This window comes from Theropithecus gelada, chromosome 6 (assembly GCF_003255815.1).
Source record: "Theropithecus gelada isolate Dixy chromosome 6, Tgel_1.0, whole genome shotgun sequence".
Classification (NCBI taxonomy): domain Eukaryota; kingdom Metazoa; phylum Chordata; class Mammalia; order Primates; family Cercopithecidae; genus Theropithecus; species Theropithecus gelada.
The window spans coordinates 168351286-168367584 of record NC_037673.1 but is presented as its reverse complement, the minus strand read 5'-3'; the positions used below and the strand labels follow the sequence as shown (position 1 = coordinate 168367584).

Genomic DNA, 16299 nt, shown 5'->3' with positions numbered 1-16299 from the left:
ACCTGCACTCCCCTTTCTTGAGTGTGTACTTTTTGCTTTGCAATAAGTCTCCATACTCTCACTACTTTCTTTCATTGATTTATTTTTATATTTTGAAATGAAGTTTTGCTCTTGTTGCCCAGGCTGGAGTGCAATGGTGCAATCTTGGCTCACTGCCACCTCTGCCTCCCAGGTTCAAGCGATTCTCCTACCTCAGCCTCCAGAGTAGCTGGGATTACAGGTGCCCGCCACCACACCGGGCTAATTTTTTGTATTTTTAGTAAAGATGGGGTTTCACCATGTTGGTCAGGCTGGTCTTGAACTCCTGACCTCAGGTGATCCACTTGCCTCGGCCTCCCAAAGTGGTGGGATTACAGGCGTGAGCCACCGTGCCCGGCCAAACTCAGTGATTTTTACACGCATTTCCCAAATGACTAGTAATGCTGAGCATTGCTACATGTGCACATTTGCCATCTATGTACATCGTCTATTCTCTTTCAAGACAGAGGTACGGGGAGTAATGTGAGGACAGGACAGACATTTCCGATCTCAGACCCACAGCACACTTCTCCAAGGAACCATGGTATCATTTAGTAAAAAATTGTATTTGGAGGTAACAATCTGAGCTCTGCTTGACTTTTTAGCCTGTGAGCCTATTGGCTCTGTTTGATTTCTTGGCCTCTTTTTCTAAGTTCTCAGGGATAAAGTAGGCTCCCTAAATAACTTAAGACCTGGCAAAACCCTAGAATAAGAAACCACCACTGTGACATTGCGATTTATTATAAGAAACATATATTTGGTCGGCCAGGCGCGTTGGCTCGCGCCTGTATCCCAGCACTTTGGGAGTCCGAGGCGGGCAGATCACGAGATCAAGAGATCAAGATCATCCTGGCCATGATGGTGAAACCCCGTCTCTACTAAAAATACAACAATTAGCTGGGTGTGGTGGTGCACGCCTGTTGTCCCAGCTACCTGGGAGGCTGAGGCAGGAGAATCACTTGAACCTGGGAGGCGGAGGTTGCAGTGAGCCGAGATGGTGCCACAGTAGTCCAGCCTGGTGACAGAGTGAGACTCTGTCTCAAAAAAAAAAAAAGGAAATATATATTTGGTCTTCTCTCCTGGTTCCTGGCACCCAGCTCCTAAACCCTATAATTTCCTAAGTGATAAGAGCTAGAAAGGTGAAAGAAGCCCATTTTGTTTTCATTCATAAAAAGCCCCCCCACTTCTTTTTTTGAGATGGAGTTTCCCTCTTGTTGCCCAGGCTGGAGTGCAATGGCTCAATCTTGTCTCACTGCAACCTCTGCCTCCCGGGTTCAAGCAATTCTCCTGCGTCAGCCTCCTAAGTAGCTGGGATTACAGGTGCCCACCACTACGCCCAGCTAATTTTTTGTATTTTTAGTAGGGATGGGGTTTCACCGTGTTGGCCAGGCTGGTCTCGAACTCCTGACCTCAGGTGATCCACCCGTCTTGGCCTCTCAAAGTGCTGGGATTACAGGTGTGAGCCACTGTGCCCAGCAAAAGCCCCTTTTAGGCCAGGCGCGGTGGCTTAAGCCTGTAATCCCAGCACTTTGGGAGGCCAAGACGGGCGGATCACGAGGTCAGAAGATTGAGACCATCCTGGCTAACACGGTGAAACCCCGTCTCTACTAAAAAATACAAAAAATTAGCCGGATGAGGTGGCGGGCGCCTGTAGTCCCAGCCACTCGGGAGGCTGAGACAGGAGAATGGTGTGAACCCGGGAGGCGGAGCTTGCAGTGAACTGAGATCCGGCCACTGCATTCCAGCCTGGGCGACAGAGCGAGACTCCGCTTCAAAAAAAAAAAAAAAAAAAAAAAAAAGTCCCTTTTAACCACACCTGAATTTATGTTAATACGGTGATTTTTGGAAATCATCAAATGGGGAGGCCGGCTGCCAGGGGAATCAGCCGCGTGATTGAAAGGCTGTCACTTACAGCCTCCCACCCAATGGACCTCCAGGGAGTGGGGAAAGGCTGGAGATTGACTCAATCAGTAATGGCCAATGAGTTAATCAATCATGACTATGGCATGAGCCCTCTGTAAAAAGCAAAAAGGATGGGGTTCAGAGAGATTCTGGGTTGGTGAATCCAGAGCAGGTGAACAGGTGGAGTTGCTGGGACAGTGGTGTGCTTAGAAAGGGCAAAGAAGCTTCAGGCTGGCAAGGTGGCTCACCCCTGTCATCCCAGCAATTTGGGAGGCCAAGGCAGGAGGATCACTTGAGGCCAGGTGTTTGAGACCAGCTTAGGCAACATGGTGAGACTCCATCTCTACAAAATAAAAAGTTAGCCAGGCCTGTAGTCCTAGCTACTTGGGAGGCTGAGGCAGGAGGATTGCTTGAATCCAGGACTTTGAGACTGCACTGAGCTATGGTTGAGCTACTACACTCCAGCCTGGGTGACAGAGCAAGACCCCATCTCAACAACAACAACAACAACAACAAACATTGCCAGGTGTGGCAGTTCACGCCTGTAGTCCCAGCACTTCCGGAGGTTGAGGTGGGCAGATCACGAGGTCAGGAGTTGAAGACCAACCTGGCTAATATGGTGAAACCCCGTCTTTACTAAAAATACAAAAATTAGCCGGGCGTGATGGCACACTCCTGTAGTCCCAGCTACTTGGGAGGCTGAGGCAGAAGAATCTCTTGAACTTGGGAGGCAGTGGTTGCAATGAGCCAAGATCACGCCACTGCACTCCAGCCTGGGCAACAGAGTGAGACTCCATCTCAAAAAAAAAAAAAGAAAAGAAAAGAAAAGGAAACAAACAAACAAACAAACAAACTCCATACCCCTTCTCACAAGCCTTGCCCTATGCATCTCTTCCACCTGGCTGTTACTGACTTGCATCCTTTTATAGTAAACCAGTAATCCAGTAAGTAAACTTTTCCTAAGTTCTGTGAGCTCTTTTAGCAAATTTCTGAAACTGAGGAGGAGGAGGGGATCATGAGAATCTCTGACTTATGGGCAACCGGTCAGAAACCCAGGTAACAATTTGGATTGGATTTGCACCTGGCATCTGAGAGACTGGAAAGTCTTATGGGACTGAGTCCTTAACCTGTGGGGTCTGTGCTAACTGCATGTAGTGTCAGTTGAATTGAATTACAGCACATCTTGGTGTCTGCAGAGAATACGAGAATTGCTTGGTGTGGGAGAAACCCCTATATATTTGGTGGCCAGAACTGAAATATTGAGTGTTTTGAGTTAGAGTGTAGAGAGAAAACAAGAATTTTTGCTGATAATTACAGTCACTAAAATGGCTAAAACTAAAAAGACTAGGCTGGGCATGGTGGCTCATGCCTGTAATCCCAGCACTTTGGGAGGCCGAGGCAGGTGGATCACTTGAGATCAGGAGTTCAAGACCAGCCTGGCCAACATGGTGAAACCCTGACTCAACCAAAAGTATAAAAAATTAGCGCCGGGCGCGGTGGCTCATGCCTGTAATCCCAGCACTTTGGGAGGCCGAGGTGGGCGGATCACAAGGTCAGGAGATCGAGACCACGGTGAAACCCCGTCTCTACTAAAAATACAAAAAACTAGCTGGGTGCGGTGGTGGGTGCCTGTAGTCCCAGCTACTCAGGAGGCTGAGGCAGGAGAATGGCGGGAACCCGGGAGGTGGAGCTTGCAGTGAGCTGAGATCACACCACTGCACTCCAGCCTGGGCGACAGAGCAAGACTCCGTCTCAAAAAAAAAAAAAAAATTAGCCAGGCATGGTGACGTGCACCTGTAATCCCAGCTACTTGGGAGGCTGAGGCAGAAGAATCGCTTGAACCCAGGAGGTGGAGGTTGCAGTGAGCCGAGATCATGCCACTGCACCCCCAGCCTGGGCGATAGGGTGAGACTTTGTCTCAAAAAAATAAATAAATAAATAAATAAATAAATAAATAAATAAATAAAAAGGACTGATGATATCAGTATGTGATTGAAGCAACTGGAACTCTCTGACATCACTGTGAGAACATAAAATAATATAACCATGCTGGTTGTGGTGGCTCACGCCTGTAATCCCAGCACTTTGGGAGGCTGAAGCGGGTGGATCACGAGGTCAGGAGTTTGAGACCAGCTTGGCCAAGATGGTGAAATGCCGTCCCTACTAAAAACATAAAAATTAGCTGGGCATGATGGTATGCTCCTGTAGTCCCAGCTACTCAGGAGGCTGATGTAGAAGAATCTCTTGAACCCAGGAGGTGGAGGTTGCAGTGAGCCGAGATCGTGCCACTGCACTCCAGCCTGGGTGACAGAGCGAGATTCTGTCTCAAATAATAATAATAATAATAAAAAAATATATATGTATATAACCACTTTATAAAGTAGTAGCACAGTTTCTTATGAAGTTATCATGCCACTGCACTCCAGCATGGGTGAAGAGTGAGACTCTGTCTCAAAAAAAAGAAGAAAAAAAAACAAAAAATAAAATTCATGTTGAAAATCCCTAAAACAACACTATTCATAGGTATGGCCTTTGGGAGGTGAATGGGATTAATACTCTATAAAAGGTACTCAAGTTTCAAGGAAGTACCCTCTTGTCCTTCTGTCCCTTTTTGTCATGTGAGGACATGGTACCAAGGCATCCTATTAGATGCAGAGAGCAGCCCTTACCAGACACCAATCCTGCTGCCACCTTGATCTTGGACTTCCCGTTCTCTAGACCCATGAGAAATAAATTTATTTATCCTTCACTCCCTCCCTAAACTAAGAAATGTAAGGATTGTTGTAACAGAAGCTGAATGTGGACTTACAGGTGTTTTCTTGGCCTTTAAGCAGGGCAGGCTGAAGTCCTGAGGAGTTAGTGCCCTAGGGAGCAACCCTTGGCCAAGGACAGATGGGACTGAGAGGGAAACTTCCTATTTCCTTGCTTCTCAGGTGGGCTGACTCTGTCACGTGTTTACATACTGACCTCGAGAGTTTCCTAGTGTGACTGAGCCTACCGTGACTCTTGGCCACAGCAGTAATCTGCTCCCAACTGCATCCTTTACTGACTTTACTGATGAAGTCAGTAAAGGTTGCAGAGTCACTGCAACCTCTGTCTCCTGGGTTCAAGGGGTTCTCGTGCCTGAGTCTCATGAGTAGCTGGGACCACAGGCATGCACCACCATACCCAGCTAATTTTTGTATTTTTAGTAGAGACGGGGTTTTACCATGTTGCCCAGGCTGGTTTCGAACTCTTCTTTTTGAAAAATTAATTTGTTTTTATTTTATTAATAATTATTATTAATTAACTTATTTATTTTTTATTGAGACAGAGTCTCACTCTGCCACCTAGACTGGAGTGCAGTGGCGTGATCTTGGCTCACTGCAACCTCCACCTCCCAGATTCAAGTGATTCTCCTGCCTCAGCCTCCCAAGTAGCTGGGATTATGGGCAAGTGCTATGACACCTGGCTAATTCTTGTATATTTAGTAGAGATGACGTTTTGCCATGTTGGCCGGGCTGGTCTCAAACTCCTGACCTCAAATGATCCACCTGCCTTGGCCTCCCAAAGTACTAGGATTACAGGCATGAGCCACTGCCCCGGCCATTAATTTTTTTTTTTTTTTTTGAGACAGAGTATCACTCTGTCACCCAAGCTGGAGTACAGTGGCACGATCTTGGCCCACTGCAAACTCCACCTCCTGGTTTCAAGCAATTCTCCTGCATCAGCCTCCTGAGTAGCTGGTATTACAGGTGCCTGCCATCATGCCCGGCTAATTTTTGTATTTGTTTATTTATTTATTTATTTATTTTGAGATGGAGTCTTGCTCTGTCGCCAGGCTGTAGTTTAGTAGTGCGATCTCAGCTCACTGTAACCTCTGCTGTCTGGGTTCAAGCAATTCTCCTGCGTCAGCCTCCCAAGTAGCTGGGATTACAGGCATCTGCCACCGCGCCCTGCTAAGTTTTGTATTTTTACTAGATACAGGGTTTCACCATCTTGGCCAGGCTCGTCTTGAACTCCTGACCTCGTGATCCACCCACCTTGGCCTCCCAAAGTGCTGGGATTACAGGCATGAGCCCCTGCACCCATTCCAATTTTTGTAGTTTTTTTTTTTTTTTTTGAGATGGAGTCTCACACTGTGACCCAGGGTGGAGTGCAGTGGCACGATCTTGGCTCACTGCAACCTCCGCCTCACGAGTTCAAGTGATTCTCCTGCCTCAGCCTCCTGAGTAGCTGGGATTACAGGCACCCACCACCATGCCCGGCTAAATTTTTTTTGTATTTTTAGTAGAGACGGGGTTTCACCATGTTGGCTAGGCTGGTCTTGAACTCCTGACCTCGTGATTCACCCGCCTCGGCCTCCCCAAGTGCTGAGATTACAGGCGTGAGCCACTGTGCCCAGCCCAGTTTTTGTATTTTTAGTAGAGACGAGGTTTAACCATGTTGGCCAGGCTGGTCTTGAATGCCTGCCTTCAAGTGAACCGCCCACCTTGGCCTCACAAAGTGCTGGGATTACAGGTGTGAGCCACTGTGCCTGGCCATGATTATTCTTATTGTTATTATTTTGAGACAGGGTCTCACTCTGTCTCCCAGGCTGGAGTGCAGTGGTGTGGTCATACCTCACTGCAGCCTTGAATCCCAGGCTCAAGCCATCCTCCCCCCTCTACCTCCTGATAGCTGGGATTATGCCCATGTGCCACCACGCCCCTGGCTAACTTTGGTATTTTTTTGAGAGATAGGGGATCTTGCTACATTGCCAAGGCTGGTCTTGAACTCCTGGCCTCAAGCTATCCTCCCACCACAGCCTCCCAAAGTGTTGGGGATTACAGGTGTGAGCCATGGTGTCCAGCCCCTCCTCTGTCTTAATTTTCCACTCCCTACTCATTCCCAAATAAACCACTTACACTCAAATCCTTGCTTCAGGGTCAGTCTCTAAAGGAGTCCAACCTAAGAATACTATCGAATGCTTTTTCTGTGACTATTAAAACTGATTTTTCTCCTTTACTCTGCCAATGCAGTGCTATTGTAGTAGATTTTCTGATGGAGAACCATTCTCTTATTTCTGGATTAACCTTTTGTGGTTGTGATATTTTTATTCACCTCTCGTTTGATCTTGCTAGTATTGATATTTTCCCTGTCTTTCTAAGAACTGAAATTAGGCTGGGCATGGTGGATCATGCCTGTAATCCCAGCACTTTGGGAGGCTGAGGCGGGCGGATCACGAGGTCAAGAGATTGAGACCATCCTGGCCAACACGATGAAATCTCATCTCTACTAAAAATACAAAAATTAGCTGGGCATGGTGGCGTGTGCCTGTAGTCCCAGCTACTGGAGAGGCTGAAGCAGGAGAATTGCTTGAATCTGGGAGAGAGGGTTGCAGTGAGTTGAGATCACGCCACTGCACTCCAGCCTGGCGACACACTGAGACTCTCTGTTTAAAAAAAAAAAAAAAAAAAAAAAAAAAAAGAAATGAAATTCATCTACAATTTTCTTTTTCTCTTTCCTCCCCTTCCTTTTTAAGACAGGGTCTCACTGGAGACCAGGCTGGAGTGCAGTGGTGAAATCACTGTTCACTGCAGCCTCAGCCTCCTGGGCTCAAGGAATCCTCCTGCCTCAACCCCCTCCCCCCGAGTAGCTGGGACCACCGGTGTGCACCACCACGCCTGGCTAATTTTTTGACTTTTTGTAGAAACAGGGTCTCACTCTGTAGCCCAGGCTGGTCTCAAACTCCTGGGCTCAAGTGATCCTCCCACCTCAGCCTCCCAAAGTGCTGGAATTACAGGTATAAGCCACTGTGCCTGGCTTACAATTTTCTTTTACTGTCCTTATCTAGTAATAGTAAAACTCATCTCATAAAATAAATTGGCAGATTTCCTTCATTTTCTATCTCTTTTTTTTTTTTTTTTTGAGACGGAGTCTCGCTCTGTCACCCAGGCTGGAGTGCAGTGGCGGGATCTCAGCTCACTGCAAGCTCCGCCTCCCGGGTTCACGCCATTCTCCTGCCTCAGCCTCCCGAGTAGCTGTGACTACAGGCGCCCGCCACCTCGCCCGGCTAGTTTTTTGTAGTTTTTAGTAGAGACGGGGTTTCACCGTGTTAGCCAGGATGGTCTCGATCCTGTGACCTCGTGATCCGCCCGTCTCGGCCTCCCAAAGTGCTGGGATTACAGGCTTGAGCCACCACGCCCGGCCCATTTTCTATCTCTTAAAATAATTTATATAAAGAAAGCAATTATTCGTAAAATCACACAGACTAATGTCTTTCAGCAAGGACAAGCTTTTGATTCTTTATTTTCATTGTTGGTTTTTGGGTTTTTGTTTGTTTTTGTTTTGAGACAGAGTCTCACTCTGTTGCCCAGGCTTGAGTGCAGTGGTATGATCTTGGCTCACTGCAACCTCCGTCTCCTGGGTTCAAGGGATTCTCGTGCCTGAGTCTCATGAGTAGCTGGGACCACAGGCACGCACCACCACACCCGGCTAATTTTTGTATTTTTAGTAGAGACTGGGTTTTACCATGTTGCCCAGGCTGGTCTCGAACTCCTGACCTCACGTGATCCACCAACCTCAGCCTCCCAAAGTGCTTGGATTACAGGCATGAGCTACTGTGCCTGGCCTGATTCTTGATTTGATTTCTTTATTGGTTACTAGTTTATTTAGGTTTTTATTTCTTATTGCAATTATTTATCTTTTACCTATCATTTATATTTTCTTCTCAATAATTACCCATTTTATGTAAATTAAAACATTTATTCACATAAATTTGTCTAAAATATCACTTTATGATTATCAAAATATCTACAGTATCTAATATTGTTCCCTTTTCATTTTTATTTCTTCCAGTGAATATTTCTTTCACCAATTTTTTTTCTTTTTCTTTTCTTTTCTTTCCTTTTTTTTTTTTGAGATGGAGTCTTGCTCTATTGCTTAGACTGGAGTGCAATGGTGTGATCTCGGCTCACTGCAACCTCCATCTTCTGGGTTCAAGTGATTCTTCTGCCTCAGCCTCCCAAGTAGCTTGGATTACAGGCGTGCACCACCCTGCCCAGCTAAGTTTTGTATTTTTCATAGAGCTGGGGTTTTGCCATGTTGGCCAGGCTGGTCTTGAACTCCTAACCTTAGGTGATCCACCCAGCTTGGCCTCCCAAAGTGCTGGAATTACAGGTGTGAGCCACTGTGCCCAACCCTTTTTTTCTTTTTCTTTGACTAGTCTTGTCTATTAGTTATTTCAAAGAAGTAGCTTTGATTCTATTGAACCTCAATGTATTTTACAACGCTATTGAAGTATAATATACACAAAAAATTCATTTATTTACAAAAATGAAAGTTTGAAATTCAGTTATTTTTGGCAAATTTACTAAGTTATGAAATTGTCCCCATTGTGCAGTTTTAGAACATTTTCATCACCCCCAATTAGACTGTTTATTGTTCATGTACAGTTAATTCGCATTTCATACCCTGTTCCAGGCAACCATTAATCTACTTTCTGTCTGTATGGATTTGCCTTTTCTAGACATTTCATATACATGGAAATTTATAGAACACAGGATTTTGTGTCTGGCTTCTTTCACTTAATGTTATTGAATGAATGAACCTCTCCATTTCTCTCTCTCTCTCTCTCTCTCTATTTCCCCTGAAGCTCTTAGAGCTGGTCAGAGACCTCTGACCTTCACAGCCCTCCAGGCCTACAGCTTTCGGGAAGTCAGAGCCTTCATCTCCTAGTATGGAACAACCTTCTTGGTCTCCCCACCCCTTTGGTATGGCTTTCAGCGTGTTCTAGGAGGTTCAGACAGCGCCTGACTCAATGAGAACGGTCAGCGATGAGCAGCATTTCCTTCTTTTAAAGACCGTCTACAATTCCAGGCACTCCTGCAGCTGTGGAAACATTCTGAACGGCTTAGCAACCTTTACTCAGGACACACTGTGCCGACCACTACCAGCATCGCAGGCTTCTTTAGCTGGCTTTCCCAGTGGAAAACCATGCTTGGTGTTTGAACACTGCTCAAGAGATATTTTCCAACAAAGCACCGAAGAAGGGGCGAAAACACCTCAACGCAGCCGTTCTCTGGGGTTGGAGCTACTGAAGTGTGACATTCGCGAAGACTCAACTTGTTTATGACACAGGGTCCAAATAATAAGCCTTGCAGACTGCCCGCCCCCAGCACTCTCCTTAGATTCAGCTAAAAGCATGTTATAACCGTTTATAGGACAAACAGGCAACAGTAGCAGTGAAGTGGCTCAGGTGGCCAGGATCGAGAAAGGTGCTCAAAGAAGACTTCAGTTTGATCTGTATGTAGTGCGCTCATCTTTTTGGAAACCAGGAAATTAAAAATTAGAATAAAGTTTTTATTTAATATGCAAATACATCTGCAAACCCATCATGAAGCATAAGATAAATCAGTGCCAAAGGAGCTCTTTCTTCCAGCTCTTTAATCATGGCAGGTTTGTGGATCGCAGGTTTGTGGATCGCGGACGGGGAGCCCCTGGAAAGCAGGACCGCGCCAGGAAGCCGGGGCCTGCAGGGACTGGCCGCGGCTCCACAGGCGCTGCCCGTCGCACACTAGGAGGCAGCACCGCGCCGAGGAACCCGCAGGAGACGAGCAGCCAGCGTGTGTACCCGGGGCGAGTGCCCTCGCCTCCGGGTGTCCCCATAGGAAAAGTGGGGGCGAGGGCAGCCTCGCGGGATCGCTGCGGGAGGATTAAATGAACAAGTGCAGGTTCACCTTCTGGGCGCTGACAGCGATCCGTGGGCTCTCGCGAAATGCCAAGTCGCCGTCCCCTTCGCTCCCACAAAAGTTCTGGGAGCCACGAGGCGCGGCGGGCTGGCTCCTGAGTCCATGAGCGGTCCCACCGAGCGGTCCCCTAAGCTTCTCCAAAGCCCAGCCCGCGGCTCGCGGCGCGTGGTGTGCGGGGACTACAGTTTCCAGAGTGCCCTGCGGCGACGGGCGGAGCCGGGGAGCGCCCGCAGCCAATTAGGGGGTCTCGGGGCTCTGCCGGGGAGCGGCAGGTGGAGCCCGGCCGCTGGGCGGGCGCGGGGACTGTCCCCCGGAACGGGTCCGAGGCTCTCGCAGGCAGGGCTGCGCCGGGCGGGGGCTGCGGGGCCGGCACAAGGGAGGCGGCCCCGGGGACCGGACAGGGCGGGGGCGGGGACGCCGCCGTCTGCGCGGTTCCGGGTGCTCCCGGCGCGGCGCTGCCCAGGGCACACTTGACCGGGGTCGGGCTGCAGGGAAGGGCGGGTCTGGGGAGAACCCCGAGAGCCGCGGCGTCCTCCAACTCCTCCTCCTCCTTCTCCTCGCGGCCGCCGAAGCCACAGCCCGAGCCCGAGCCCGAGCCCGAGCCCGAGCCGGCGCCCCGGCGCCCCCGGCCATGGCTTTTGCCAATTTCCGCCGCATCCTGCGCCTGTCTACCTTCGAGAAGAGAAAGTCCCGCGAATATGAGCACGTCCGCCGCGACCTGGACCCCAACGAGGTGTGGGAGATTGTGGGCGAGCTGGGCGACGGCGCCTTCGGCAAGGTTTACAAGGTGAGGGCGCTGAGGTGGGTGGCCGGACGCGCGTCGAGGGGCTCCGGAGGGAAGGGATGCCCGCCCGGGACCCGGCCAGCCTGGCTCCGGCTCCGAGGGCTGCCTGGCTCTGAACTCGGGGTCCCTGGCCCTCATGCTGGTGACTCTTGTTTTTTGGGGGGAACGTCACTCGGCCCGGCCGAGTCCCTGCGCTCTGGGCGCCCCCTCCGGGCACGGCTGCCGCCCCCACCTTAGCCCTGTTTCGGAGCACTTCCTGTGTGTACTGCACTGCGCTCGGCGCCGCACGGGGAGACAAAGGGGCGCTGACAGTACCTCAGCATCCGAGAGGGCCACTCGAGGAACCTTCCAGGGACCTTCCGTAAAACGGCGATAGGGGCACACACTTTTTTTTTTTTTTAAAGAGAGACTATACAGATGCTGTGGGAATATCGAGGCGACGTGGACAGAGAAACTCGGCTGCGCTTGGAAGGGTTGGGAGCTGGGGACACATCTGAAGATGAGCCAGAGACAGGGAAGTGGGGTGGGCGAGGGGTGGCCCCTGGAGTGAGAGGTGGGGCTTGGAAAGGTGGGTTGGGGCCAGGCAGAGGGGGAGGTCAGGATCTGGTGAATGCTGAGCCTCGGGGAACAGATTTGATTCCGTAGGTCTGAGTCACAGCTGGGGAGTCTCCCAGACTGCAGTCACCTCTCCCCTAGAGGAAGACTCGGCAGAGAGCTTTTGTGGAGTGGGTGGGGCAGAGCTGATTTTGTCTAGAGAAGTGTGGCAGCAAGACGTTAGTTTCTGCTCCTGAGAGCTAATTTTGAGGTGCTGAGTTGTTTTAGGGAGCGAACACCTACAGCTTGACTCCCCCCTTTCCCCTAAGAAAATTTTTACTGGAGACTCCCTCTTGTTAAATTGGCGTATACCTCCAGGAGACCACCTCTCTCCTAAGCCACTATCCTCCTCCTTGGGGCTCCTGTAGCTTGTAGGCCACTCTGACCCTAGGATTGCCCTTCTATGAGGCTGGACCATAGAGAAGCCTTCCCCAGCCTTCTCCTCTGACTTGAAAGTAGTCTATCGCCTAGTTACCAGGGTAGTTCCTAGATGACCAGTGTTACAATAGCATCATTTGGGAGCTTGTTAGAAGTGAACAATCTCAGGCCCAACCCAGACCTGCTGAATTAGAGTCTGCATTTTAATAAGATCCCAGGTGATCCCTAAGCAAATAGGTTTGAGAAGTACTGCCCTAGAGGCTTGGAGTGGTGGCAGTTTTTTCCTTTTTCTTCTTTTTTTTGAGACAGGGTTTCCCTCTGTTGCCCAGTCTGGAGTGCAGTGGCACGATCTCGGTTCACTGCAACGTCTGCCTCCTGGTCTCAAGAGATTCTCCTGCCTCAGCCTCCCGAGTAGCTAGATCTACAGGTGCACACCACAACCCAGCTAATTTTTCTATTTTTTGTAGAGCTGGGTTTTTGCCACGTTGCCCAGGCTTGTCCTGAACTCCTGAGCTCATGAAGTCAGCTCATTTCAGCCTCCCAAAGTGTTGGGATTACAGGCGTGAGTCACCCTGCCTGACCTGGAGCGGTGGCAATTTTGAGACCAACTAGGCCCACCTGGTGCCTCTTTTTTTTTTTTTTTTTTTCCCTTTGCGACGGTGTCTCACTCTGTTTCCCAAGCTGGAGTGCAGTGGTTCGATTTGGCCCTCACTGCAACCTTCACTTCCCGGGTTCAAGTGATTCTCCTACCTCAGCCTCCCGAATAGCTGGGATTACAGGCACATGCCACCATGCCTGGCTAATTTTTGTATTTTTAATGGAGATGGGGTTTCACCATGTTGTCTAAGCTGGTCTTGAACTCCTGACCTCAAGTGATCCACCCGTGTTGACCTCCCAAAGTGCTGGGATTACAGGCGTGAGCCACTGAGCCTGGCCTGGTGCCTCTTTTGTTACCTTACCACCTCTTCTCTGAGCCCACGCTTCCTGTTTGGGGTGGGGAGAGGTCTTGTGATCTGAGAGGCAGTGCTTTTGGACTGTCCGATTTGCTGACCTCCTTTGCCTGAGGGCCTTGCCCATATTTGAGGGCAGCTAGCTCACCCTCTCCTCAGCACATCTTTTCTTTATTCTCCTCAGAGCTGCATCTTCCTCCTAGTGGCACCCGAGAATGGTCCTCAGCCTTGCAGCTCTCCCTGGACACTGCCAGTGTCCTTGACTGTCTTAGAGCCTGCTCCTGCAGCTGTGTTCTGACTACCGTGAGGGCAGCTGGACCCTTGGTCAGCTCGCCACAGGACCCACTTTCTCCAGAAGGCTCAGTTGGTGTTTTTAGTGTATGCTTTTAAACATGGGTTTTTTGGGCCGGGTACGGTGGCTCATCCCTGTAATCCTAGCACGCTGGGAGGCCGAGGCGGGCGGATCACGAGTCAGGAGATTGAGACCATCCTGGCCAACATGATGAAACTCCGTCTCTACTAAAAATACAAAAATTGTCTGGGAATGGTGATGCGTACCTGTAATTCCAGCTACTCAGGAGGCTGAGGCAAGAGCATTGCTAGAACCCGGGAGGTGGAGATTGCAGTGAGCCGAGATACGACCACTGCACTCCAGCCTGGGCACAGAGTGAGACTCCATCTCAAAAACAAAACAACACAAAACAAACGTATGGGTTTTTTTTTTTTTTCTCCGTTAGGGGCTTTCAATTGCATTCTTGTCCTGTTCCCTGCAGTATATCCTGGCTTCACAGGGTTCATCTTCCTTTAAACTTAGATGCAGAACTTTGCTTTTGTGCTGGTAAGATTTTCTCTTGTCATTTTCAGTTGTGTTTCCTCCTGCTTTAGTTCCTTATAACTCCCCTGCTACTCTGAAAGTTTCATACAAAGGAGCTCATCCGATTCACAATCTGTACTGTGTCCTCTTGGTTCTCCAAAGCATGTGGAAAGTCAGTTTTTAAAAAAGTGACTCCAGGGCCAGGCGCTGTGGCTCACGCCTGTAATCCTAGCACTTCAGGAGGCCGAGGTGGGTGGATCACTTGAGGTTAGGAGTTTGAGACCAGCTGGGGCAACATGGCGAAACCCCATCTCTATTAAAAATGCAAAAATAAAAAATTAACCGGGTGTGGTGGCGCATGCCTATAATCCCAGCTACTCGGGAGGCTGAGGTAGGAGAATTGCTTGAACCCGTGAGGCAGAGGTTGCAGTGAGCTGAGATCGTGCTACTGCACTCAAACCTGGGGGACAGAGGGAGACTCCGTCTCAAAAACGACAACAAAAAGTGACTTTAATTCTCTAAGTAAGTTGTGAGCTGGCTCCACCACAGCCCTCTCCTTCTACCTCTGAATCCACGATTTTCTCTTAATTAAGGGAGAGCCAGACCAAGAGAGTGGTGTGATGGCTGATAGACCTAACAGTCTATTCTGTTACTTTCTTGGCCTTAGCATGCTCTCACCTAAGCCAACCCTGTATGCCCTGGTGCCCAGAGAAGAGAAGGGACTAGAACCCAGGGCTCTGGGCTTCAGTTGAACGCTCTTTCCTTAGTCACCAGCTAAGGAAGACCCATCCTGGATCAGAGATCCCTGTCACCCAGGCTGCCTACTCAAGAGGTGCTGTTTACTCACCCCTCCTGCTTGAAGTCGAAGCAGGTATTGCTTTTACTAAAGACCCTTGTAGTCAAGGACCACGACTCCTGCCTACTTGGTTATTCCCTGGCCTGGTCACTGAAGTAACCCAAACCAAAAATTCCATCTTGGTTTTATGGCTGGAACCAGAGATTCCATTTTGACACGGCACCTGAGAAAGCAATTGTCAGGGCGCTGAGGAGGGACTGCCAGCAGCGCTGTTGTTCTTCTGACAGCCTAAGTGTTGAAGGCTTCCTGAGGTCTTTCTGGGCCTTGGAAGTCTGAATTTGTCAACGATGTCAGGAGAGGACTCTCTGATTCCAGATTTCCTGATGAGTCTTCAAGTTAGCGGTCTCCGAGATATCAAACCTCTCTTTCCTCCTCTCCCTGATAAGCCTTAATCTGTCTGCCTCAGGAGAAAAAGAGGAGGATAGGATTGATTTTGTGCAAAGTCAAGCTCATTCTCACCCAATGCCTATGTGAATGCAAATTGGTTTCAAAAGAAAACCATTCCTACAAATTGGTTTCAAAAGAAAACCATTCCTAGTTAATTACTAGAATACAAAGCAGGCTATAATCCCAGCACTTCTGGGAGGCCGAGGCTGGTGGATCACTTGACGTCAGGAGTTCAAGACCATCCTGGCCAACATGGTAAAACCCCATCTCTACTAAAAATACAAAAAATTAGCTGGGCGTGGTGGCACACGCCTGTAAGCCTGTAATCCCGGCTACTCGGGAGGCTGAGGCAGGAGAATTGCTTGAATCTGGGAGGCAGAGGTGGCAGAGAGCAGAGATTGTGCCACTGGCACTCCAACCTGGACAACAGAGTGAGACTCTGTCTCAAAGAACAAAACAAAACAAAAAAATGAAGTAAAGTTAACAAGCTATATGGTTTCAAAATTCTTATCACTGCAAATCTTCATTTTGAAGAGGAGGTGGAAAGGGTAAAAGATGATAGGTTGAGTGGGAAAAGCTGACTTTAGCGGGGCGTGCTTGCTGTCATAGCAGCAGCAACACAGGTACTCATGCACCCACTGTGGACAGGGAACATGGAGAAATGAAAGGAGTTGGGTTAGCAGGCTGAGATGATTTTTCTGCTTCTTTTTGTTTCTTTTTAGAGATAGTGTCTTAGTCTGTTGCGAGGATTGGAGTGCAGTGGGACCATCATTGCTCACTTCCGCCTCGAACTCCTAGGCTGAAGGGATCCTCCTGTCTTAGCCGCTAGAGTAGTTCGGACTACAGGCACACGCCACCACATCTGGCTAATTTTTAAATTTTTTGTAGAGATGGGGTCTCGCTCT

General features: G+C 49.2%; 1 protein-coding gene across 2 annotated transcripts in view; it reads left to right on the top strand.

Moving 5' to 3' along the window:
• The first annotated feature begins 10935 nt into the window (after positions 1-10935).
• The window catches only part of STK10 (serine/threonine kinase 10), a 152374-nt gene continuing 147010 nt past the window's right edge, over positions 10936-16299 (top strand). Inside the window, exon 1 of one of the 2 annotated variants that reach the window (XM_025388215.1) lies at positions 10936-11418. In XM_025388215.1, the coding sequence (XP_025244000.1) occupies positions 11263-11418 (156 nt within the window). In that variant the 5' untranslated portion in view covers positions 10936-11262. The remainder of the gene's footprint in view (positions 11419-16299) is intronic. The other variant, XM_025388216.1, reaches the window with a different exon arrangement.